This window comes from Panthera pardus, unplaced genomic scaffold, assembly GCF_024362965.1.
Source record: "Panthera pardus isolate Hobbes unplaced genomic scaffold, ASM2436296v1 HiC_scaffold_15, whole genome shotgun sequence".
NCBI lineage: Eukaryota > Metazoa > Chordata > Mammalia > Carnivora > Felidae > Panthera > Panthera pardus.
In genome coordinates, this window is record NW_026526710.1 from 48,201,375 (window position 1) to 48,222,301 (window position 20,927).

The 20,927-nt window shown below is 39.1% G+C and overlaps 1 protein-coding gene and 1 non-coding gene across 3 annotated transcripts in view; one reads left to right on the top strand and one right to left on the bottom strand.

Annotated features, from left to right (window-relative positions):
* Positions 1-18,208, top strand: part of RNF125 (ring finger protein 125) — a 52,355-nt gene extending 34,147 nt beyond the window's left edge. The window contains exon 6 of one of the 2 annotated variants that reach the window (XM_053902535.1): positions 18,105-18,208. In XM_053902535.1, coding sequence (XP_053758510.1) covers positions 18,105-18,128 — 24 coding nt within the window. In that variant the 3' untranslated portion in view covers positions 18,129-18,208. Of the gene's footprint in view, positions 1-1,771; positions 3,309-18,104 lie in introns of those variants that run through there. The other variant, XM_019465467.2, reaches the window with a different exon arrangement.
* LOC128777189 (U6 spliceosomal RNA) lies at positions 14,803-14,912 on the bottom strand. The gene has a single exon (XR_008422375.1). It is a non-coding gene; the product is annotated as a U6 spliceosomal RNA (small nuclear RNA).
* Positions 18,209-20,927: the final 2,719 nt, after the last annotated feature.

The following is a 20,927-nucleotide window of genomic DNA, read 5'->3' on the forward strand; positions in this document are numbered from 1 at the left end:
TATCCTCTGAGTCCCTTTCAGCAAAGGGAGTATTGCCTATTATGGGAGGAAATCCCTCATAGCCATGTTCTGAAATAGTATATTTTATTGTTCCCTCTATCTAAATACATGAAATATTAAGAACTAAATTTAACTTTGCATACAATTTTCACATGATTTTTTTTTTACTGCTTTCTTTTTATGCAATTTTTTAAATGCAATTTCAAAAAAAAAAAATAAAAAAAAATAAATGCAATTTCAAGATAGAATTCAATAATTGTTGAAGATTGTCACTTGAAAATTTTCTCCCTGCTTTCTGATCTGCCCACTATGGTTACAACACAAGGAGCTTGGGTTCTGACCTGGGTTTAAGTAACAACTCGGTCACAGCTCTGTGACCTTGGGCAAGGTATTTAACCACTGAGCCTGTCTGTTCACTTGATAAGTGAGGAGAGTAAAACCACTTTGTCCCATAAGCTCTTGAGAGGCTTAAATTTGATAGTGCATGTAAAGTGATATGCACAGTTTGGGCAAGGGCGTTAGGCAAGTTGGAGATGGGGAGAGGATAAATGGGGGTACTAGGACCACTTGAAGAATTGAACAGGCTACACAACAGAGGCTTCATGTTCTCAGCTCCAGCACTCAAATAATGTCTTTTCTGGCTGCTGAAGCTCACAGGGCCTCAACAGAGGCTGGTTCCGGTCTATATGTTCTCGTGTTTTACAACACATAGGGCTTCCTCTTTCCCTTAGTTCTGTTAGGTGTTTTAAAAACTAGGTTGATTTCATATCTGTTCTGGCTATTCATAGTCACTCCATTCTTCTCGATATTTTTCAAAGTATGATTCAGGGCTGGTCAGGAGGAAGCGACTTTGATGAGAGTACTTTCAACCCACTCAAAACCATATTCTTGGATGTGGAAATAAGGTACAAGCAGTATTGTTTGTTTTGACTTTTTGGTTTCCCAAGCTACCAAGTACTATACTAAGCACTTTAAGCATATTATCTCATTTTATTCCTTACAGCAGCTTCTATGAAGTGAGTATTGTGTTACTGTCGTCACTAGCTATGAAACATCTGAAGCTCAAAAGTTAATAAATTGCCTAAGAAAAAACCAGGATTGGTCCAAATCTTGTTCTCACCTAGGCCTTGTGGCTTTCCTTTGGATTTTGTTGATTTGCATTTATGCTTTTATGTTTTAGAATAGATTTCCAATAGAGACTTTACCTTATTATTATTATTATTATTATTATTATTATAGAAGAGGAGATGAATTGCACAGGATAGGGCTCTTAATAGTTTTTGTTTTATTTACAGCACGTGCTAACTTAAAGGTTCGAAAGCCATTTTGACCATCGGGAGGCAAGGAGAAAGAGTTTTGTGTTCAATATATTTTTCAGAGATAGATATTCAGTAGAAGTCCTGGGATTGGTTAATTCTAGGGGAATGTCTTGACTTTACTCCATATTAGAAGTTTACTTGGAACATAGCACCCTGACCATGATTTATAATGTTGACTAAAGATTACTAGTGTAAACTCCAAATCAAGGCTATTCTACTATGACAATAACAAGTAAATTGTTATGCATTAAGAAGAACTAGAAAAATGTACTAGCCCCAAAGCAAAAGTTCTGGGATAAGTTTATGAGAGTTTCTGTGGAAACGTGGGACAGGTCACTAAATTCAGAGCTCTACTTTCCTGCAAAATGAGGCATTGCCTTGACCTTTATCCTCCAGTTGCTGAAAACTATCATCTCTGATTCTGTGTTTCTAATTATTTTTCTTTATTGTAGGATTTTAATATAATTGAGGAAGCTCTTATCCGAAGGGTTTTAGACCGGTCACTTCTGGAATATGTGAATCACTCAAACACCACATAATTTTATTCAAAGGAAAGGAGAGGAGACCATTCAATTGCACCATTTGTTAAGATGCTGCTCGAACAATTGGAGGGAAATTGTCAATGTTCGATGGGCAAAAATGTACAACACAGTTATATGTTTGTCTATGTTTATTGTTATATTGCATTTTAAAACTGCTTTCATTGGGATGGCTTAAATCTGTTTTACATTCTTGACTTTCTTAGACACTTAACAAAAAATAGTCTCCATCAGCCACCAAGGTATAGAAGAGAACATGAGGCAGGATATGTGGGTGAACGATCTTTACTTGCAAATTGGATGATACTATGTGTAATGCTATAGATTAATAACTATCATCATAGTTGGGCAAGATAACTTATATTTGTTCTATGTAAAAATATGGAGAATGAAACCAAGTATGGACATTCAAGGAAACCTGAAATCTGCTCTAGTGCTTATCTAATCTCTAATAGAATAATATGGGTAGCCTTGTATCAAAGTAGGAAAGGAAAATCTTGGAAGTCAACAAAGTCCGCTTAACCAAATTATAAAACATAATACTGTAAACAAAGTAAATGTTGTGTTAACAATGTATACTTAATCCTTTGACTTTTTATAACTATGCACAATAAGAATTTAGTATTATATTTTTCAAATATTTGTAGCTTATTATTTAGAAATATTTCTATAATATAGGTAATTTCTTAAGGACCTTTAGCTGATATTTATAGAAGTGTTCATATTCATAATTTTTAGTGGAAAATCCTAAGGGCTTTGATTTTTTTTTTTACTTTTATCTTTTAGAAAAAATAAAATAAAATATAAATACTGAAAACCAAACAGAAAATGTAGGAAACAGTTTTAGAACTCTGCCAGCCACTCTGGATGTCCTCTGTGTATCCACTCACAGTTATTAGCTGTCTTCCACAGGAGTAACCACTACAGTGCTATCAATACCTAAGTGTGTATTTTTAATCTGTAGGTTTTTTCTTTTCCTTAAAATGTATTATTAGTTAAGAACTTGGTCTGGATAGAGTTATCCACAGCCTGTATTTTACTGTTTGCATACTCATGGTGCAATTCAGCATGTTCCTCTTTCCTCTGAATATTGACACATGGATCCAAATATAATAGACTCAGGTTCAATCCTTTTTGGCAAGATTATAGGTCATGGTGTGTTCTTTCATCAGAGGGCACACAATGTCTGGTTCTCTCTTTTCGTGATGTCAGCTGAAATTGATACTCAATGCCTTGATCCATTGATTTATTGTGAGTTGGAGGATATTCTAACCCTATCATTTCTCTTTCATTTATTAGTTGGAACATTTTTATAAAGAGATGTTTCCCCACATCTACTATTTGGTTGACCAACGGTCAGATTTGTATAGGAAAGGGAAAGTAAATGTTTGTATTTTCCCTTTATTTACTAATTTTCAAGATAATAAACTTGTTTCCTATTTCTTCCAGAGATCACTTTTTCTTTTTTTTTTTTTTTCAGTGTTATGAACTCATGGATTCAAACATGTTTGATAGGCCTCAACCCATTTTAAATATTACCTTATTGAAGTTCAAACTGTCCCATATCTGGCTATTGGGAGCCACCCCAAGTTGGTGCTGAGTCGTTTTGACACTACACTAGCCATCTTTAATAGTTTCCTTGCTATCTCAGAAGATCCAGGCTCAACCTGTGTGTTATTTGCCCCAGACCTGGAATCAGCCATCTCTCTAAAAAGCTTGGTTACTTTCAGTGAGAAATGGCATTTCAAAATCATAATCAGGACTCTATGCATGCTCATTGCTAGTAGCTTAGCCATGGTTTCTAGGAGAGAGCTAGGAAATACCTATTTTTTTTCACAAGATAAGACACTTTCTGAGTTTATTGTAAAACCTCCAAGTCAAGTTGAGTACTACAGGGATTTTACTTAATCCTTCCTGTTACTACTATATCTCCATTTTCTACACCGAGAATCTTGGTTTTCAAGGACACAGGGCATGATAGAGTTAGACTATCCCACAATTATTCACTTCCTTTATTTACCTTACACATGCAGCAGCCTCAGAATAACAACGCTAAAACCACCATCACCAATATGGTAACTGAAACAATTAAAATTTTTTCATTTGCTCTACCCATTCTCTATTTTTAAAAGTCATACTATGTCAGCATTTCCAGAACATATTGGTATAACATACTGTACTGTCTCCCTTCTATCCCCCATTTAGTCTTACTTCTTCAAATAACTATATATATAGTGCTTGTCACTGGTGGTTACCTGATGACTCTGTTTTTTCATATCTGGATCTTTAATGATGAATCCAGGACATAGAATGATGTTTCTGTATTGAAAGGAAGAAAAGGAAGCTATGAAGACTAGTGATAACAACTGAGGATAAAATATTTGGCTATACTTAGCTTTTAAATTGTAATCATTATAAACTTTGTTTCTTACACATAAATGTAGTCATAATCACGCTGCCCCAAATGTTTTATAATTATCCATTCCTTCTTTAAAGTCTTGCTTACTATTCTGCCATCCTCTGTGAGGTAATTAGAAAAACATAAAACCGGATGAAATCTAGAGGGCCTTATTTCCTCTCTTTTAGATACTGGCTTCAAGCTTGCTTTTTACAGCTGCAAACAAGTAGGAAGAGATTTTTAGTTTCACAAGCTCTTGTCCTGCAATTTGGATGGACCATCCAATAAAGCAAAACCTGCTAGACGACAAGTACAAAAAGAGAGGCATTGGGGCGCCTGGGTGGCTCAGTTGGTTAAGCGCCAACTTTGGCTCAGGTCATGATCTCGCAGTTCGTGAGTTCGAGCCCCGCATCGAGCTCTGTGCTCACAGCTCAGAGGCTAGAGCTCACTTCAGATTCTGTGTCTCCCTCTCTCTCTGCTCCTTCCCCACTTGTGCTCTGTCTCTCTCTCTGTCTTTCAAAAATAAATAAACATTAAAAAAAAAAAGAGGCATTTTTCAAAGATAACCAGACTGAAAACCTAGTCCCTAAAAATAATAATAATAGTAATAATTTATTTCTGAGCATTAGTACTGATTATCCAGAAAAATAAAGCTTTATTCAGAGCAACACAAAGGGCATCTTTAAATCTGTAAAACAAAAAAACTTCAAAACGTTGAAAACCATATTTTAAGGCAAGCTTTAAATCCTTTACCACTATTAACTTCAGCACAGCAATTCGGCATCCTGTCCCTGGATTCCTCTTAGGATAATTTTGCCACCTACAGGACAAACGAGGTGCTGGCCGCCTGAATTATTTTGCCTTCTGAATTAATTATCTTGAGGTCTAACATGGTGAAGTGCAAATACTCATTGTTTCACTGTGCCTTTAACCTTTTATAAAAAGGAATTGACAATTCATTGTTTCAAAAAAATGAAAACCGTAAATCAAACTGTCATACTGTACATCTTAAACATAAGTATACAGTGATGTATGTCCGTTATTTCTCAATCAAACCAGGGGGTTGGGGGGGGTGGGTGGGATGAGAACCAGTATTTGAAGCTGTTGACTATTAACAAAATATTTTACTTTCTCTATAGTGCTTCAAGATGCAATTTTTTCAAGGCCTTATAAAGGAAAAACTGGTTCACGTGTTACTGTTTAAAGATCAAATTCTTCTAACCCAACACAAACCTACGGAGATTTTCCTTTGTGGGCTTTTTAACCCAAGTTTCTAAATTGTAGCTTGAAAAATTGGATTGTGAATCTAGGATAAAGAGAGTTTCAGATCAGATCTCCTAAGAGAGATCTGCTTTGTTTCTTTACCTGGTGTTAGGTGTCTTTCATTTCGAAGTGAGTGTACTCCAGTTATTCAATGTTTATCATATCATTTGTACCTTTAAACATTGATTTAGGGATTTTAAAAAGTCACTGAGAAATTCGTTCCTTTATTACTCAACTACAACAACAAATCTGTATAGTGACCAGAATTTAAAATGTACAATTCTTTTCCTTCTGTAAATATGTATTATTGTTAGAAATAAAGAATGGCAGGACCATTGCTTTCATTAAAATATCTACTGTGTCTGCTTTTTTTTTTAATGCTTATTTATTTTGAGAGAGAGAGAGAGAGCAGGGAAGGGGCAGAGAGAGAGAATCCCAAAAGGCTCAGTACCTGCAACGAGGAGGCTGACGCAGGGCTCGATGTGGGGCTCAATCTCACGAACTGCGAGATCGTGACCTGAGCCAACATCAAGGCAGTCAACTGACTGAGCCACCCAGGCTCCCCTACTGTGTCTGTTCTTAAATACGGATATTGATAAATTTTTACACAAACTTGATTAGCTTTTTAAATTGTCATTCTTCAGGAATATCTATCGCAAACATATACCTTCCTTTAGGCCAGTAGTTAGGTCATTTTGCCTCCCGGGAGACATTTGGCAATGCCTAGGGACATTTTTGGTTGTCATAGCTCGGGTGTGCTGTTGGCCAGGGATGTGGCTACATAGAGAGAGGCCAGGGATGCTGTTCAATGTCTACAATGTATAGGTCAACTCTCCACAGCAAAGAATTACCCTGTCCAAAAGGTCATAGTGCTGAGGTTTAGAAACCCAGATTTAGGCCAAGGTAATGCTGAGCATCATGGAGTTATTACTGGTTCTGTTTCCAAAGGGCCTCATTGAAATTTAAAAGGTAAGATGTAAATGAACTCTATAAATCCTACTCCTTGCTAAATACATTCTATGTTTTGGGTAACAATCATGTGTACTTCAGATGTGAATATATTCAAACAGACGAAAGCTTTTTGGGTTTTCCACAAGAGGTACAGGACAGAACACAGGTGCTATTGACGTGACCTCTGATGACTGTTTACTGAGTGCATCCTAAAAGATAGAAGCAGTCCAGAATGGGTTGAGAAGACTTACCTTAATCATCTAGATTATCATTACTGAAGATGACAATATATGGCAGAGGGACACCTATGTCTGAGATCTTTGAGGCTAAGATATGTTTAAGTTTCTAGCTTATTACTGGAAAATCATCTGGTATTTTAATCTTGGAGGTTCCAGAGAAGGCCACAGATGGGTCTTGATTAAGGCTAATCATTGCCACAGAGCAGCCGTGTGAGAGTCCAATGAAGGTGAACCCCCAGGAACTCCCCCAGGAAGAGATTGATCAAGGTAGAGTAGGTCATGCTGCAATTACAAACAACCCCAGACCCCAGGCTCACTCAGTCAACTGTGGATCCTGCCCATTCTCTTGACAGCTGTTCTCCAGTCTCAGAATCCCAGACTGTTTTGGTCTCATGGCATTTGTGTATTACCATGGGCTTCCCCAGTCATCCCTCATCACAGTGGGCTAAAGAGTTGATTACACAGGTCATTTGCACTCACATTGCATTTGCCAAAGCAAGTCATGGCCATATGTGATATCAAGGCATTGGGGAAATGCAATTGCCTTAGGTAGGAGAGAACTGGATATTGGAATGCTAACCATGGAAGCACAAGCCGGGAGGCAGACATCGGGAGGTCCCCAGGGAAAAGGTATTAAAAATACTTGTGGAAAGGGGCACTGGGTGGCTCGGCTGGTGAAGCCTCTGACTCTCCATTTCAGCTCAGGTCATGATCTCAGAGGTTCATGTCCCACATCAGGCTCTGTGCTGACAGTGCAGAGCCTGCTTCGGATTTTCTCTCCATCCCTCTCTCTCTGCCCTTCCTTTGTTCTCCCTCTCTCACTCTTTCAAAATAAATTAATAAAACCAAAAACAACAACATGTGGAGGGGCACCTTGTTGGTTCAGTCAGTAGAGTATGCCACTCTTGATCTCAGGGTCATGAGTTTGAGACCCACCTTGGGGGTAGAGTTTACTTAAAAAAAAATACATATGGAAAAGAGAGGCAAAAAGTTAAAACGAGACCAGCTTTTTAGAAACATGAACTGATACTCATTTTGCTATGGTAATTTTTGCTTAATTTTACTCAAAGTTTGGGATTAATTCACCAAATGAAAGATCTTATAGTTTCTCAAACATAAAACAATAATTTCATTTTTTAGATCACTTTTTCCTTTTCATTAAAAGAAATGTCAGGTGTGTTCTCAGTTCCTTACAAATATATTTTCTCAGTATACTTCATCAGAGCCACTTGTGTTTCCTGTTACTGCATTTTTCTGGGCCCTTCCCAGGTGTACAGAATTAGAATGTCTGAAATTCTGATGAATTCATCAGCAACTTATCAAAATGTATTTAAATCCATCCATTTCTCACCATCGATTACAATTTTAGTCGAAATCATCTTCATCGTGTGCCTGGATTCCTGCAGTAGACAGGACTTCCTGTCTCCACTTACGACATTATGGTCCGTTATCCATACAGCAGTGAGAAGGATCTCCAAAAGCAGAAGTCTGATTATGTCCTTTCCCTGTCCGCTGCTTAAACTGTTCCCAAGGCTTCCCCTTATTACTAGAATAAAACCCAAATGCCTTCCCATTCTCCTCAAAAGACTTTCATGATCTGGCCCCTACCTACCTCTCCAATTTCACTTCACTACACTCTTCTTCCCCTTGATCCTGACACCCCAACCACACTGGTCTCTAGGTTCACTAAACACACCAAGGTTAAGGTGGTCCCTGTGCCAAGGTACTTTCTATTCCTGTTGTTTGAAGGCTCTTTCTCTGGAGTTTGGTGTGTCTGCCTCTGAATCATTCAAACTCTCAGCTCAAATGTCATTTCTCACCAGATATTTCCTCATAATTCTAGCCAAAAACTCTTCCCCGTTTTGTCATTTGCCTACTATAGTTTCTTCTTAACTGTTATTAGAATTTGAAATTACCTTACGTGTTTATTTTCATTTTTATTCAGTGTCCTCTTTAGAATATAAATCCCTTGAATGCAGGCATCACTAAACTACCCAACATCTTTAAATTTTTTTTTAATGTTTATTTATTTATTTTGAGCGGGAGGGGCAGAGAGAGAGAAAATCTCAAGCAGGCTCCCCCTGACATGGGTCTCAGTCTTATAATCTGTGAGATCATGTCCTGAGCCAAAATCAAGAGTCGGATGCTTAACTGACTGAGCCATCCATCCAAGCTCCCCTACCCAACATCTTAATGTGCATTTTATTTTTTAATTTTTTTAAACTAATTTATTTATTTTGATGGCGCGCCTGGGTGGCTCAGCTGGTGAAGCGTCTGACTTCGGCTCAAGTCATGAACTCACAATTCGTGAATTCAAGCCCTGTATTGGGCTCTGTACTGACAGCTCAGACCCTGGAACCTGCTTTGGATTCTGTGTCTCCCTCTCTCTCTGTTTCTCGCGCGCTCTCTCTCAAAAATAAATAAACATTAGAAAAAATTATTTACTTATTTTGAGTGAGTGAGAGAACACGGGGGAGAGGCAGAGAGGGAAAGACAGAAAGTCCCAAGCAGGCTTCATGATGTCTGTGCAGAGCCGGATGCAGGGCTCGAACTCATGAATTGTGAGGTCATGGCCTGAGCTGAAATCAAGAGTTGGACGCTTAACTGACTAAGCCACCCAGGGGTCCCTGGAATTAGTAAGCTCAGGTCATGATCTTAGAATTAGTAAGAATACCTCAATAGGTGTCTTAGCTCAGGCTGTTATAACAAAATACCATAGACCGGGTGACTTACACAACAGACATTTATTTCTTACAGTTCTGGAGGCTGGGAAGTTCAAGATCAAGGTGTCAGCAGATTCAGTTCTTGGGGAGACCCCTATTCCTGCCCTGTAGATAGCCACCTTCACATAGCACAGGCACAGCAAACTCTGTTCTCTTCCTCTTTCTATAAAAGAATTAATCATATCATGGGGAGGGGTCCACCCTTATGAACTCATCTAAACCTAGTTACTTCTCAAAGTAGTAACTCCAAATGCCATCACATTGGGGGTTAGGACTTCAACATGAATTTTGGGAGATAACATTCAGCCATAACAATAAATATGCAATGAATGCAAAAATATAGTTAACAATGAAGAAACATCGTAAAGCACATATATATAAAACATGAAACTATTACTATTTATCAAGGATTAAACAAAAAAAATTATAATGATAACCATTTTTCTCTCTTAACACAATGTCTGGCATAGTGTGATCTCTCAATAGATATTTTTTTCAATCAGTCTATCAGCAAAATTTCTCAATTAATAGTTCTTCACACAAAGATGTGGTGGAACTGGCACTTTGTAGAAGCATTAATGGTATAATTTACACATTCTAAAGCAATTTGGTGGTGGCATTTTACCTCTGGACACAATATTCTACTTCTGGAAATATTTCCTGGCACTCTAATCCAAAATGGAACCTATGTGCAGGATTATATTTATTGCACTGCCATTCATATTAACAAAAAAAGGGAGGACATAAATTAGAGTCCAATATTTTTTTATTTTTTTAAAGACCTCTTTTTCTTTGTTGTTGTTTTTTTAAATGTTTATTTATATTTGAGACAGAGAGAGACAGAGCGTGAGCAGGGGAGGGCAGAGAGAGGGGGAGACACAGAATCCAAAGCAGGCTCCAGGCTCTGAGCTGTCAGCACAGAGCCCGACGCAGGGCTCGAACTCATGAACTGCGAGATCACGACCTGAGCTGAAGTCAGATGCTTAACCAACTAAGCCACCCAGGAGCCCCTATTTTTTTTTAAAAGTAATCTCTATGCCCAGTATGGGGCTCAAACTCATGACCCAGATGTCAAGAGTTGCAGGCTCTACCAACTGAGCCAGCCAGACGTCCCAAGTCCAATACTTTGTAAAATGTGGCCTTTTGGTTGACACTGTCATTAAATACGTTAATACATTTTTCAGTTTACTGTCAGGTCAGCCTGGAAATAATTTTATCTCTAAATTATCACATTTAAACTCTGGCATTTATGGTTAGTTTTAATTTAACTCCCAGAGGGCAATCCTACTCACTATTTCCAAATTCTTAGGAAATATTTTATTGTTGCTCTAGTCCTCCTACCCCCAATAAATCATATTGTTTCATGCCTCTGCAATTTTGGATACTTCCTTAGCCTAAAATAAGTTTCACGATTTCTCTGAAAAGACTTTTGTCAGCCATCCAAAGTAGAGTCAACAGCACCATCCTTTATATATGATCACTATCCCTCGGCCACACCTCCATTGCTACATTTATCATATTTCTTTGTTTATATACCTGATACTCATGAGACTGGAATTTCCTTGAGGGCCAGGCATGGCATTTATCTTTACCTTCACAGAGGCTTACTATAAACTCAATACATGTGTCTTAGTCTGCTAGGGCTGTCGAATAAAATACCACATACTGGGTGGGTTACACAACAGAAATTTACTTTGTCATAGTTCTGTAGGCTGAAAAGTCCAACATCAAGGTCTATCAGGGTTTGGTTTCTAGTGAGAGCTCTCTGGCTTTCAGATGGCCACCTTCTTGCTGTGTCCTCACATGACAGAGACAACATAAGAAAACTCTCTCTTGTAAGGGCATTAATTCCATCATGAGGGCACCTTCATGATCTCATCTGACCCTAATTACCTCCCCCAGGCCCTATCTCCAAATACTATCACATGGGAGGTTAGGGTTTCAGTACATGAATTTGGGGGGGAAGATAGTTTATTGTAACATGTTTGTTGGATGGAAAAATGAATAGCTGATAAATTGATTAGAATACTCATGTTAGCTCCTTAGCATATTTTTTTCTTACTAGTAAAGTATATATGGGGAGCGAAATTATAATAAAGAGAGCAGCATTATCTCTGAATTTGCTCAATATTTTTTCCCTAGAACTTAGCACAATGCCACGCATCTTTAGGCACTCAATAAATATCTGGGGAAAAATTGGTAAATAAATTCTAGTTTGAGGAGTATAGGCAAGATATTCCTTTAATGAGTAAAGCCTTTGACCTAGATGCATCTCTTTTCTCTAGATGTACAACTGCCGGTCAAGTGAGCCAATCTACTATACAGATTCTCTCATAGACAGGATTCTAAAGCAGCAATTCAGGCCACTGGTATAGCTCTTATAGGAGAAGCAGTATTATTTCGCCTTCATTCAGTACGATTGGAGGTATGGTGCTAATTCTGAGAGACCATTGTACATTATATATTACAGTTGCTGATTTTGATTTGCTCCACATTACACAGTGTAGTAATTTGCTAGAGTTCACTTAGGCAACCAAATAAAATTGCCTAGCCCAGGTAATCAGATAAAATGAAGAAAATGTTTAAAAGACTATTATATGTTTTGACATATAATATATATATTTTACTATACCTCTAAGTGTATTTAACCTTGTTCCTTTGACACATTCTTAAACAATGTATGGAAGAAGGTCAAAATTCTGTAAGTAAAATCATACTGTCCTTTGACAGTATTTCAAAAATGTGTTCTCCAAATATTCATTCAGTCTTAAGGCACACTGGTTGGAAAACTATCTTAAAGAGAAATAATAACTTTCTAATAAAAAGTTTTCAATAATGTAGTCAAACTCTTAGGAACAGAAAATAGAATGGTGGCAGTCAGGGCAAGAGGGAAGGGGAAAAGGGGAGTTGTTGGTCAACAAATATAGAACTTCAGTTTCAAAAGATGAAAAAGTTCACTTGTTACATAACAAGGCGCATATAGTTAACACTAGACTATGCACTTAAAGATGGTTAAAATGAGGGGCCCCTGGCTGGCTCAGTTGGTGGAGTATGCAACTCTTGATCCTGGGGTTATGAGTTTGAGCCCCATGTTGGGTGTAGAGATTACTTAAAAATAAAATCTTAAAAAAATGGTTAAAATGGTAAATTTTATATATTTTTTATCACAACAAACAAACAAACAAACAAACAAAATTGGTATGTGGGTAAACCAAATACCATGGTGTAAATATAATTCTATGCCAGTTTGGGAAATTATAATTGTCAGTGAAATTTAGGAAAGAGGTATCATCTCACTGGTAACGTTCTTGAGATTTCAAAAATAAAGTATTTAAATATAGAGACTGAACAACACTCCTCCCTGTTGCTATTTTTTCCACCCACTGGTCTCTCTCCAGACTTGGGATAAAGTTTAAGGCTTTAAGAAGCTTTAGAAAGCTTTTAGAAGAAGATTTGCTTGCTTGTTTTCCCCTATTAGTAATGGTTGTACATTCTCTTAGATATTTATTGTTTTGAGCCACCAATCTGCATTAGTATCACTTAATTATAAGACTTTTGATGGAATTCTTAAGAAGACAGTTTTTGTTTTTGTTGTGGTGCTGTTGTTATTGTTATTTCTCACACTGAGTATCTTCAGCTCAAATAATTTAGCATTTGGGGACCACTATGAGGGAAGAATCTGCCTGAGACCGAAAGGAATCCAAGGAAAGCAGAGCCAAGAGAAAGTGAAAAAACTAAATCATGAGGTATCTTTTGTGCCTCTGCTTTCAAATATGCATCATCTCAGCTTTACCATGGAATCAAGTGAACTAGAGAATTCTATTTATTGCTTAAGCCATTAAAAGAAAATTTTATTTATTTATTTATTTAGAGAGACAGAGAGAACAGAGGAGGGACAGAGAGAGAGGGAGAGAATCCCAAGCAGGCTCCATGCTGTCAGTGTGGAGCCCAACTCAGGGCTCGAACTTATAAGCCATGAGGTCATGACCTGAGCTGAAACCAAGAGTCAGATGCTTCACTGACTGAGCCACTCACGTGCCCCAGCTTAAGCCATTTTAATACTTGGTTTTCTATTACTTGCAGGGCAAAGAAACTTGACCAATAGGGATTCCATGCAATATTTCTGCATTCTTTTTTTTAATTATTTTTTAATGTTTATTTATTTTTGAGAGGGAGAGAGCAAGCGAGCTGGGGAGGAGCAGAGAGAGAGAGGAGAAGAATCTGAAGCAGGCTCCACGCTTTGAGCTGTCAGCACAGAGCCCGACATAGGGCTCGAACTCACACCGTGAGATCGTGACCTGAGCCAAAGTCGGATGCTTAGCCGACTGAGTCACTCAGCTGCCCCAATATTTCTGCATTCTTAAAATGCATTTCTCCCACGGGTGCTGGGTGGCTCAGTCGGTTAAGTGTCTGACTTCGGCTCAGGTCATGATCTCAGGGTCCGTGGCCACATTGTGCTCTGTGCTGACAGCTTAGAGCCTGCAGCCTGCTTCGGATTCTGTGTCTCCCTCTCTCTCTGCCCCTCTCCCGCTCATGTTCTCTCTCTCTCTCTCTCTCAAAAATAAATAAACACTTAAAAAAAATTTAAAAATGCATCTCCCCCATTACCTAGTTCAAATTGGTAATGTACAACCTTAGAGTCCTAAGTGATATAGACATCAATACCAGAAGTGGGATTACTGTTTCAGATCATCAGAGAAAATGCAGAACTAGCTGAGCTGTGGCTAGCTTGAGGGTTGGGGTAGTAAATATTGCTGCACTGTAGGGTGAGAAACTTAAGATTTTGTAGGTAGATACAAAGCAATTGCTTACACTATATGCTTAAGTTTATTGGGCCTAAAGCATATGGCCATGAAGGGTTAAAGCCTTAGAAAACTTAGTAGCAAATCATTAGTGGGTCAGTATTCCAGTTATCAGTCTATTAATTCTAAGTTCCAAATTTATTATTTTTGCTTGCTGTGTGAAAACAGATCTGGGCCCTTAAATATTTTTCCTTTGCCAGCAGGCACGATAATACTTTTTTCCAACAGAGGGCACTAGAGAGAAGCTGCAGGAGGAAAGGCGTTTTGTTCCCCATTCTGGTAGATCCTTGCTTCCCATAGTGCACAGAGCCAACCCCAGCTTCTGCAGTGCACAGTGGCCAGCAGCACCCAGCAGACAGCATCTGCCTCCACACCCCCTGGATGGTTTGTGACAGAATGCCTCCAGGGGACACGTCTCTGTAAACAGCTTTCCCTTGCACCCCGCATGCTTCTACCAGCATGATGCCACAGAGACTTCTCTGCCATCCAGTGAACCCCAGCTGGGTCTTCCCCAGCTGTGGAGAGGGGTGGGGCCCTTCTCTGGGTACTCCGTTTCAACGTTTTGATGTTTCATATGGAATGCTTCATGAATTTGTGTGTCATCCTTGTGCAAGGGCCATGCGAATCTTCTCTCTGTATGGTTCCAATTTTTAGTACATGTGCTGCTAAAACAAGCATTCAAGCCTATATTCTTTACAGTCCTCTGTACTTATACCAATCCCCTATTAGAGTTAAAAAGGTTTTTATATTAAACTTTCTCTGTTCAAGTTACTGTGATTTCCCTCCCCTGATTGCACCCAGACTGATAAATCAGACTGATTTTTCCTGAGTACCTTCAGTAAGGCATAACAACAAATTTGCAATGTTTTCCTGGATGTGAGCAGAAAAAAAAGAGGAGCTGGGAACTCCTCTGAGGTCCAAATCAAAACAGTCCAAAGTACAAAGGTCAAGTGCTCTGACTCACTTTACTTTCTCTGTGTAAGATTAAAATGCTGATTGAGAAAGTGAGTATCCTGTCACCTACAACAGGGAGGAACGAATGAAGGATGTGAGTTACCCTGATACCCTGGGCCACACCACAGCACCTCACACTGGCTCCCCTCCTGACAAACAGGATGACATTGGTGTTGCAAACTACACTGGACTGGAATTCAGTCTGGGGGCAGGGTGCTATTATAGAAGAGAAAGAAGACTTCTCTGCCGGCTCTGCCAGTTTCTTCACCCACACTGTCCTAAGACAAAGTTTGTCAAACTGGGTACATGTTGACCCCAGAGCTGCTGCTAACAAACAGAAAATCTATGACGATAGCCCAGCCTTGGGTCTTCAACTTAGCAACCATGCTGACCTGATAAAGTTTTTGGTGTTTAATCTTAGGAAATTGCCATAAAATGAAACTGATAGGTGACTATGGTTTTATTAAAATTGTAGCACCAGCAAAATCCCGTCTGTATAACAGGCCTGTGATTCACTGAAATCAATGGGATAGGATAGAATGTTCTAATTCTTTAGACAGCCTCAGGCCATTCTTGTACCCGGTACCATTAACAAGTGAATTGCAAATGAAATATACCCCTTCCCTCTCCCTAAAAAAGGTTATTTACTTTAATGTCCTTTTTGGTGTTCCCTTGGCAATAGGAATGATTCCAGAAGGCAACACTAGACTGCCACATTAGTTGACAATAGAATTCTCACCACTGCCAAGTCAACCAAATGATACCCATGAGACTCAGTGGTTTTCTGCTTTGCTTCATTAACTCTGTCCAGCAGCAAATGGTACATATCCTGTGATTTCTTCCCTTCTCTTCATGTTTTAAATGTTAAGTTTTCATAATAGTTGTATTTGTTCTACATTGTGGTACACAAGAGGTGGTTGATAGGGACTACATTTATGATTTAGTCTGAGGCTGTAGGATCATGAGATATTAAAAGTAGATCAGATTAAGATTCAACTAAAGGGATAAATTATTTGGAGACTGGAAAAATAGCAGTCTTGTGACATTGCCTCTTGGAGCACAGCTGGAAGGTACTTTGGATTGTCTCCTTTAGAAGCAGTATATGCAATATGTATTGAGGGAGAATGGGTGGAATAACTGAAATTTATGTATAGAAAGAAGGGTGTGTATTTCTGCTGGAGGGTTCTTCTACTTCTCTAAAATTTAGGCTTTGTTTGCTTTTTAAAACTGGTGTCAGGCTTTTGCCTCTATTGTTATACTGGAACTAATCTTGTTATGGTTGTCTTTATCTAAGCCATGCGCCCAGAGAATGTCGATACATGTGTGAAGTAAAGGGGGCCCGGGAAGGAAAAGGAAAAACAAGGTGGAGGAGAAAAGAAAGATGTTTAGATGCTTTAGCTTTAAATTTACATATTTCTCTCAAAGATTAAAAAAAAAACAAAACACCAAAGAAAAGTTGAAATGAGTTAATTTGTTGGAATCTATTGGCATTTCTGGTCTAATTTATGGTTCTGCTTCTTAGGATGGCATATTTGATTCCTGAAACAATTTCAGCTGCATTCAAAATGTCTGTTTCATTTTTGGTTTGGTCTCTCTACTGATTGGCTTTCTCTTTTCGGACAAAGGAAGAGGCTACTGTCCCTTAGATGATGTTAACATACCTTCCAAGTTAGGCACTAATAGAAATTGACTAAACTATCAGGATCTCAATTCTACCTTCTTGAGAGAGTATAACCGGCACAAGTTGGGTCTATATACCCTCTATTTTAATCAATTTTAACATGAAAGCTGGATTCTAAATAGGGCCACTAGGGCTACTGGTAGGAATACTAGTAAAAATGATAACTGTACAATAGCACATAAAATACTGCTGATAGGAAATTAAACATTATTAAATAGCACGAAAAATGCATATTCATAGTGACACTTATGAAAGAGTTGAAACTTAACTGTCCCAAACTAGGGTGGACTAAAAAAGGGTAAATTCCTTTATTTTCTATACTTAAGTTAATCTCACTTTTGTGTTTCCATTTGTGCTAATTTGCAGAGTTATGAAGAGAGACTCTAAACTCACAATGACAAGTAACTCAGTTCCTTCTCTTTGGGGAAGAGGAACCACTTTTGCAGTGTTTCATTCTCCTCTGCCTTCCTATTTCCTCCTAAAGTGTTGATTCAATTAGGAAAATGGGTTGGAATCTAGTCAGGAAAGAGAGCTCTCAATAAGTAGTTCAAAAGAGGATGTTTAATATGGAAAACAATTACAAAGATGTCAGGAGAGCTGAAAGACCATGTGTGACAGTGAGGCAAACACAGAAGCTGCTGAGAAAAGGCAGGGACTGCCCAGCAGGCTCGAGGCTCCTGAACCGTAGAGCAAAGGGTGGTCTTCCAGAAGTTAAAACCATGGCAGAAACAAAGCCACAGCCAGAAGCAGAGACGAGAAATGTTTTGGCTTCTTCCTTCCAGTCTCTCATCAGTGTCTCCCATTGGCTGAATATAGACAGAAGTCACTTAGCTGGCAAGGGAGAATGAGAAAACCTGCAAGGGTCAGCTCTAGCAATATAGACCAAAATGGGTGACAGGTAGGGAGGCAGATCTGATAGTCAACAAGCAAATGTCTGGCGTAGACGCTTTCTACTACAAGTAACGAAACAGCCAACTGACAATGGTTTAAACTAGAAGGTCTTAACAGGAGACGGACAGTTTCAGGGTTGATTAGATTATTAGAATGGCTCAACTACCTAAGGACCTATATCCCTTCCATCTTTCAGCTCTGCCATCGGTCAGCATATTGGCTTATTCTTTGGCTTGTCCTTTTCACAGTTTCATCATGGTTGCAGAGTCCCAGGCAGCACAGGTTGACAAGAAAACATTCAGATGTAACAGGGTATTATTTATTCCTATTTGTTTGTTTTTCAGTCAGCAAAGAAAGGCACTTGTTGAAGCCCCTCAGAAGAATCCCTCTCATACTTCCTTGGTCATAACTGCATCACATGCCCAGGCTTAAACCACTGGTAAGAAGAAAGGGCCCGTCCAGACTGGCTCATCTCAGTCATGGTGACTATGGTTTTATTAGAATCTCCTTGAGCTGGAAATGTCCTCCTGAAGGGCATAGCCAGGAAAAAGAAAAGGTACCCGAACAAAACTGATGATTTGTTAGAATGAGGGATGGGAATAGGGTTTATAAATGTTTGTTGATGGGAACATGGTGCCCTGTATGGTTTCCCTTCCACGTTTTTATTCACTTGACCTCCTTCTTACTCAGCCTGAGTGTGGGATGAGGTGGGGAAAAGAATTAGGATTAATGCATCAGGAATGTAAAGAATGTTTTTTTTTTTAAAAGAACATTTCCCAAACAGGCTTAATAATTAAATGATATGCCTTCAGGAAATAGGTTATTTATGTACATGATCAGGACTAATGTTAAAAATATTTAGCCACTGGAACCAAATGGGCATTGGCCATTCAGGACAGACTATTTATTGCCCAATCAGAATGGGCAAGCTGAGAATGGGCACCAGAGCTGTGCTGGTGCAAACCAGCTGAATGTTGACACGGTCGACAATTAAAAAAGATACCAAAGGGTGGACAGTGAAACGTGAGCCTCACTCCCATTCCATCCCCCAGCTTCCCAGTTCACTTCCCCAAAAGCAACCACTCTTACCAGAAAAACAGACTTTTGAGGCTCTGTGGTAAGACAAAGCGAGGCTTTGTGAAGACAGAAATTAATTTTCTGAATTCACTTATCTCCTCCTTTTAGTACATTAATTGCATGGCCTAGTGGACTTGGTTGGAGAGTTTTGCCTATGGGAGGGCCCAGAAGGCAGTAAGTGGCAAGGGGGAAAGGTCCACATCCAGTCCAAGGGATTGTGGTTGGAAAAGAAAGGAGGAGTAGGGAAAAGGTTAGGTTGAGGGGAGTGCTGAGGGCCTGGGAGCTGAAAGCACATTACCTTATAGGTTGTGCAGAAGCAAACTAGGGGTCAGCACTACATGCAAAGTCAGGGACACAGAATGGCTAGATGAAATGATTCTCCCTCCCAGGCTGGGAGAGAAGAGGGCCCCAAGGGATGCCACGGATGGTAGCTATGTTGAGAGCAGAGCCTGAGGGGCCTTCCGTGTTGAGGGTCAAGGAATTAGAAGAGAATTGTGACAGAGCTACAGAGGGCTCTACGGTGTTGGTGAGGCTGAGTCAACCAGGGTACACACGACCGCGCCTTCGCCCAGCTGAGTCAGGCAGAAGTAGTCTTTACCAACAGCTACCAGCAGCAGAATGTCCGGAACACAGCGCATCTCAGAGTGGAGCCAAAATTAGCCTTCCTGCAGAACAGTCCAGCAAGAATTCAAAGGAGACCTTGCAGATGTCAGGACCGGGGTTCTCCAATAGTGTCTCAAGTTTATGTCAGCTACCCCTTGTCCTCCGTCTTATCCTCCCAGATGCCATTTCGAGGGGAGCAGACTGAGAGAGATGGGATATTAAAAGCTTAAGTGTTTTAACCTAAATGTAAAGAAACTGATTAAATTATGGCAAGAGAGTTTAAACTAAACTAAAAAACATTTAGAGTTTTTCCCTTACTGCCCAAAGGCTGTATTTTATTTACACAGCTGAATGTATTTTGAGTAAATCTGTGACACTGCCATAAAAATATCATGTACTTTTTCATGTGAAATGCTGCCAAGAGAGAAAATTATGTCTTTTGGCCATTATGGTTTATTTGTCTAAGCTTAACACTCAGAGGGTAACTACATTTTCCTTATACCCACATTTGTGGAGGATTTCTACATACTATCAACTATATGTATGTAGAAATCCACCAAATAGTATGTAGAAATTCACCAAAAATGTGGGTATAATGACTTCTTAGAATATATGAGAAGCAATGCAAACACGTTTGGATTAGGGCATGGGTAAAGCTGACATTGTAGAGGAAGAATGAAGCAAATAAAATTAAACTCACAAAATTAATGTTCTGGTTAAAGATTCCCAGTGAGTAAAGGGAAACATTCTTTTTAATAGAAAATACGCTTTCCTGGGTGCTTGGGTGGCTCAGTCAGTTAAGCATCTGACTTCGGCTCAGGTCATGATCTCACAGTTTGTGAGTTTGGGCCCCGCATCGGGCTCTGAACTGACAGCTCAGAGCTTGGAGCCTGCTTCAGGATCTGTGTCTCCCTCTCTCTGTCCCTTCCCTGCTCTCACTCTGTCTCTCTCTCTCTAAAATAAACAAACATTAAAAAGTTTAAAAAAAAAGAAAAAGAAAATACACTTTACTTCCTAAAGTGGTCAAAATCAGCAAAATATGATTGGAAATACATCAAAAACATGAAGTTTGAAATCCAAGAACCATTTTATAAGTAAATTTGAAAAGTACCTGGACTAATGCTATTTGGTGTCTCTCCTGTCAACACCTGTTTGGTGTTTCTCCTCCCAGGAAATCTGAAGCTAAAATTAGCTTTCCTGCTCTGCTTCCACTGTTCCTGGTAGGGAGGAAAATGTTGTAGTCTGGTAAAGGGAATTAGCTGTTCATTGGGCAATTCAGTAAATATTATTCTATGAATTGTCATTTTAAGATGCATAGTGAGACCCACTTCCTCCATAAGGTTTTCTCTAAGTCCATACACATCCAGTCATCCCACTTCCTATCCTCATTATAGTCACTGTTTATGAAAAACAATACTTCGGCAAATACCATTTTTTTGGTCCTTTTATTTCATCAGACACCCAAGAGTGTAAACTAGTCAAGAGCA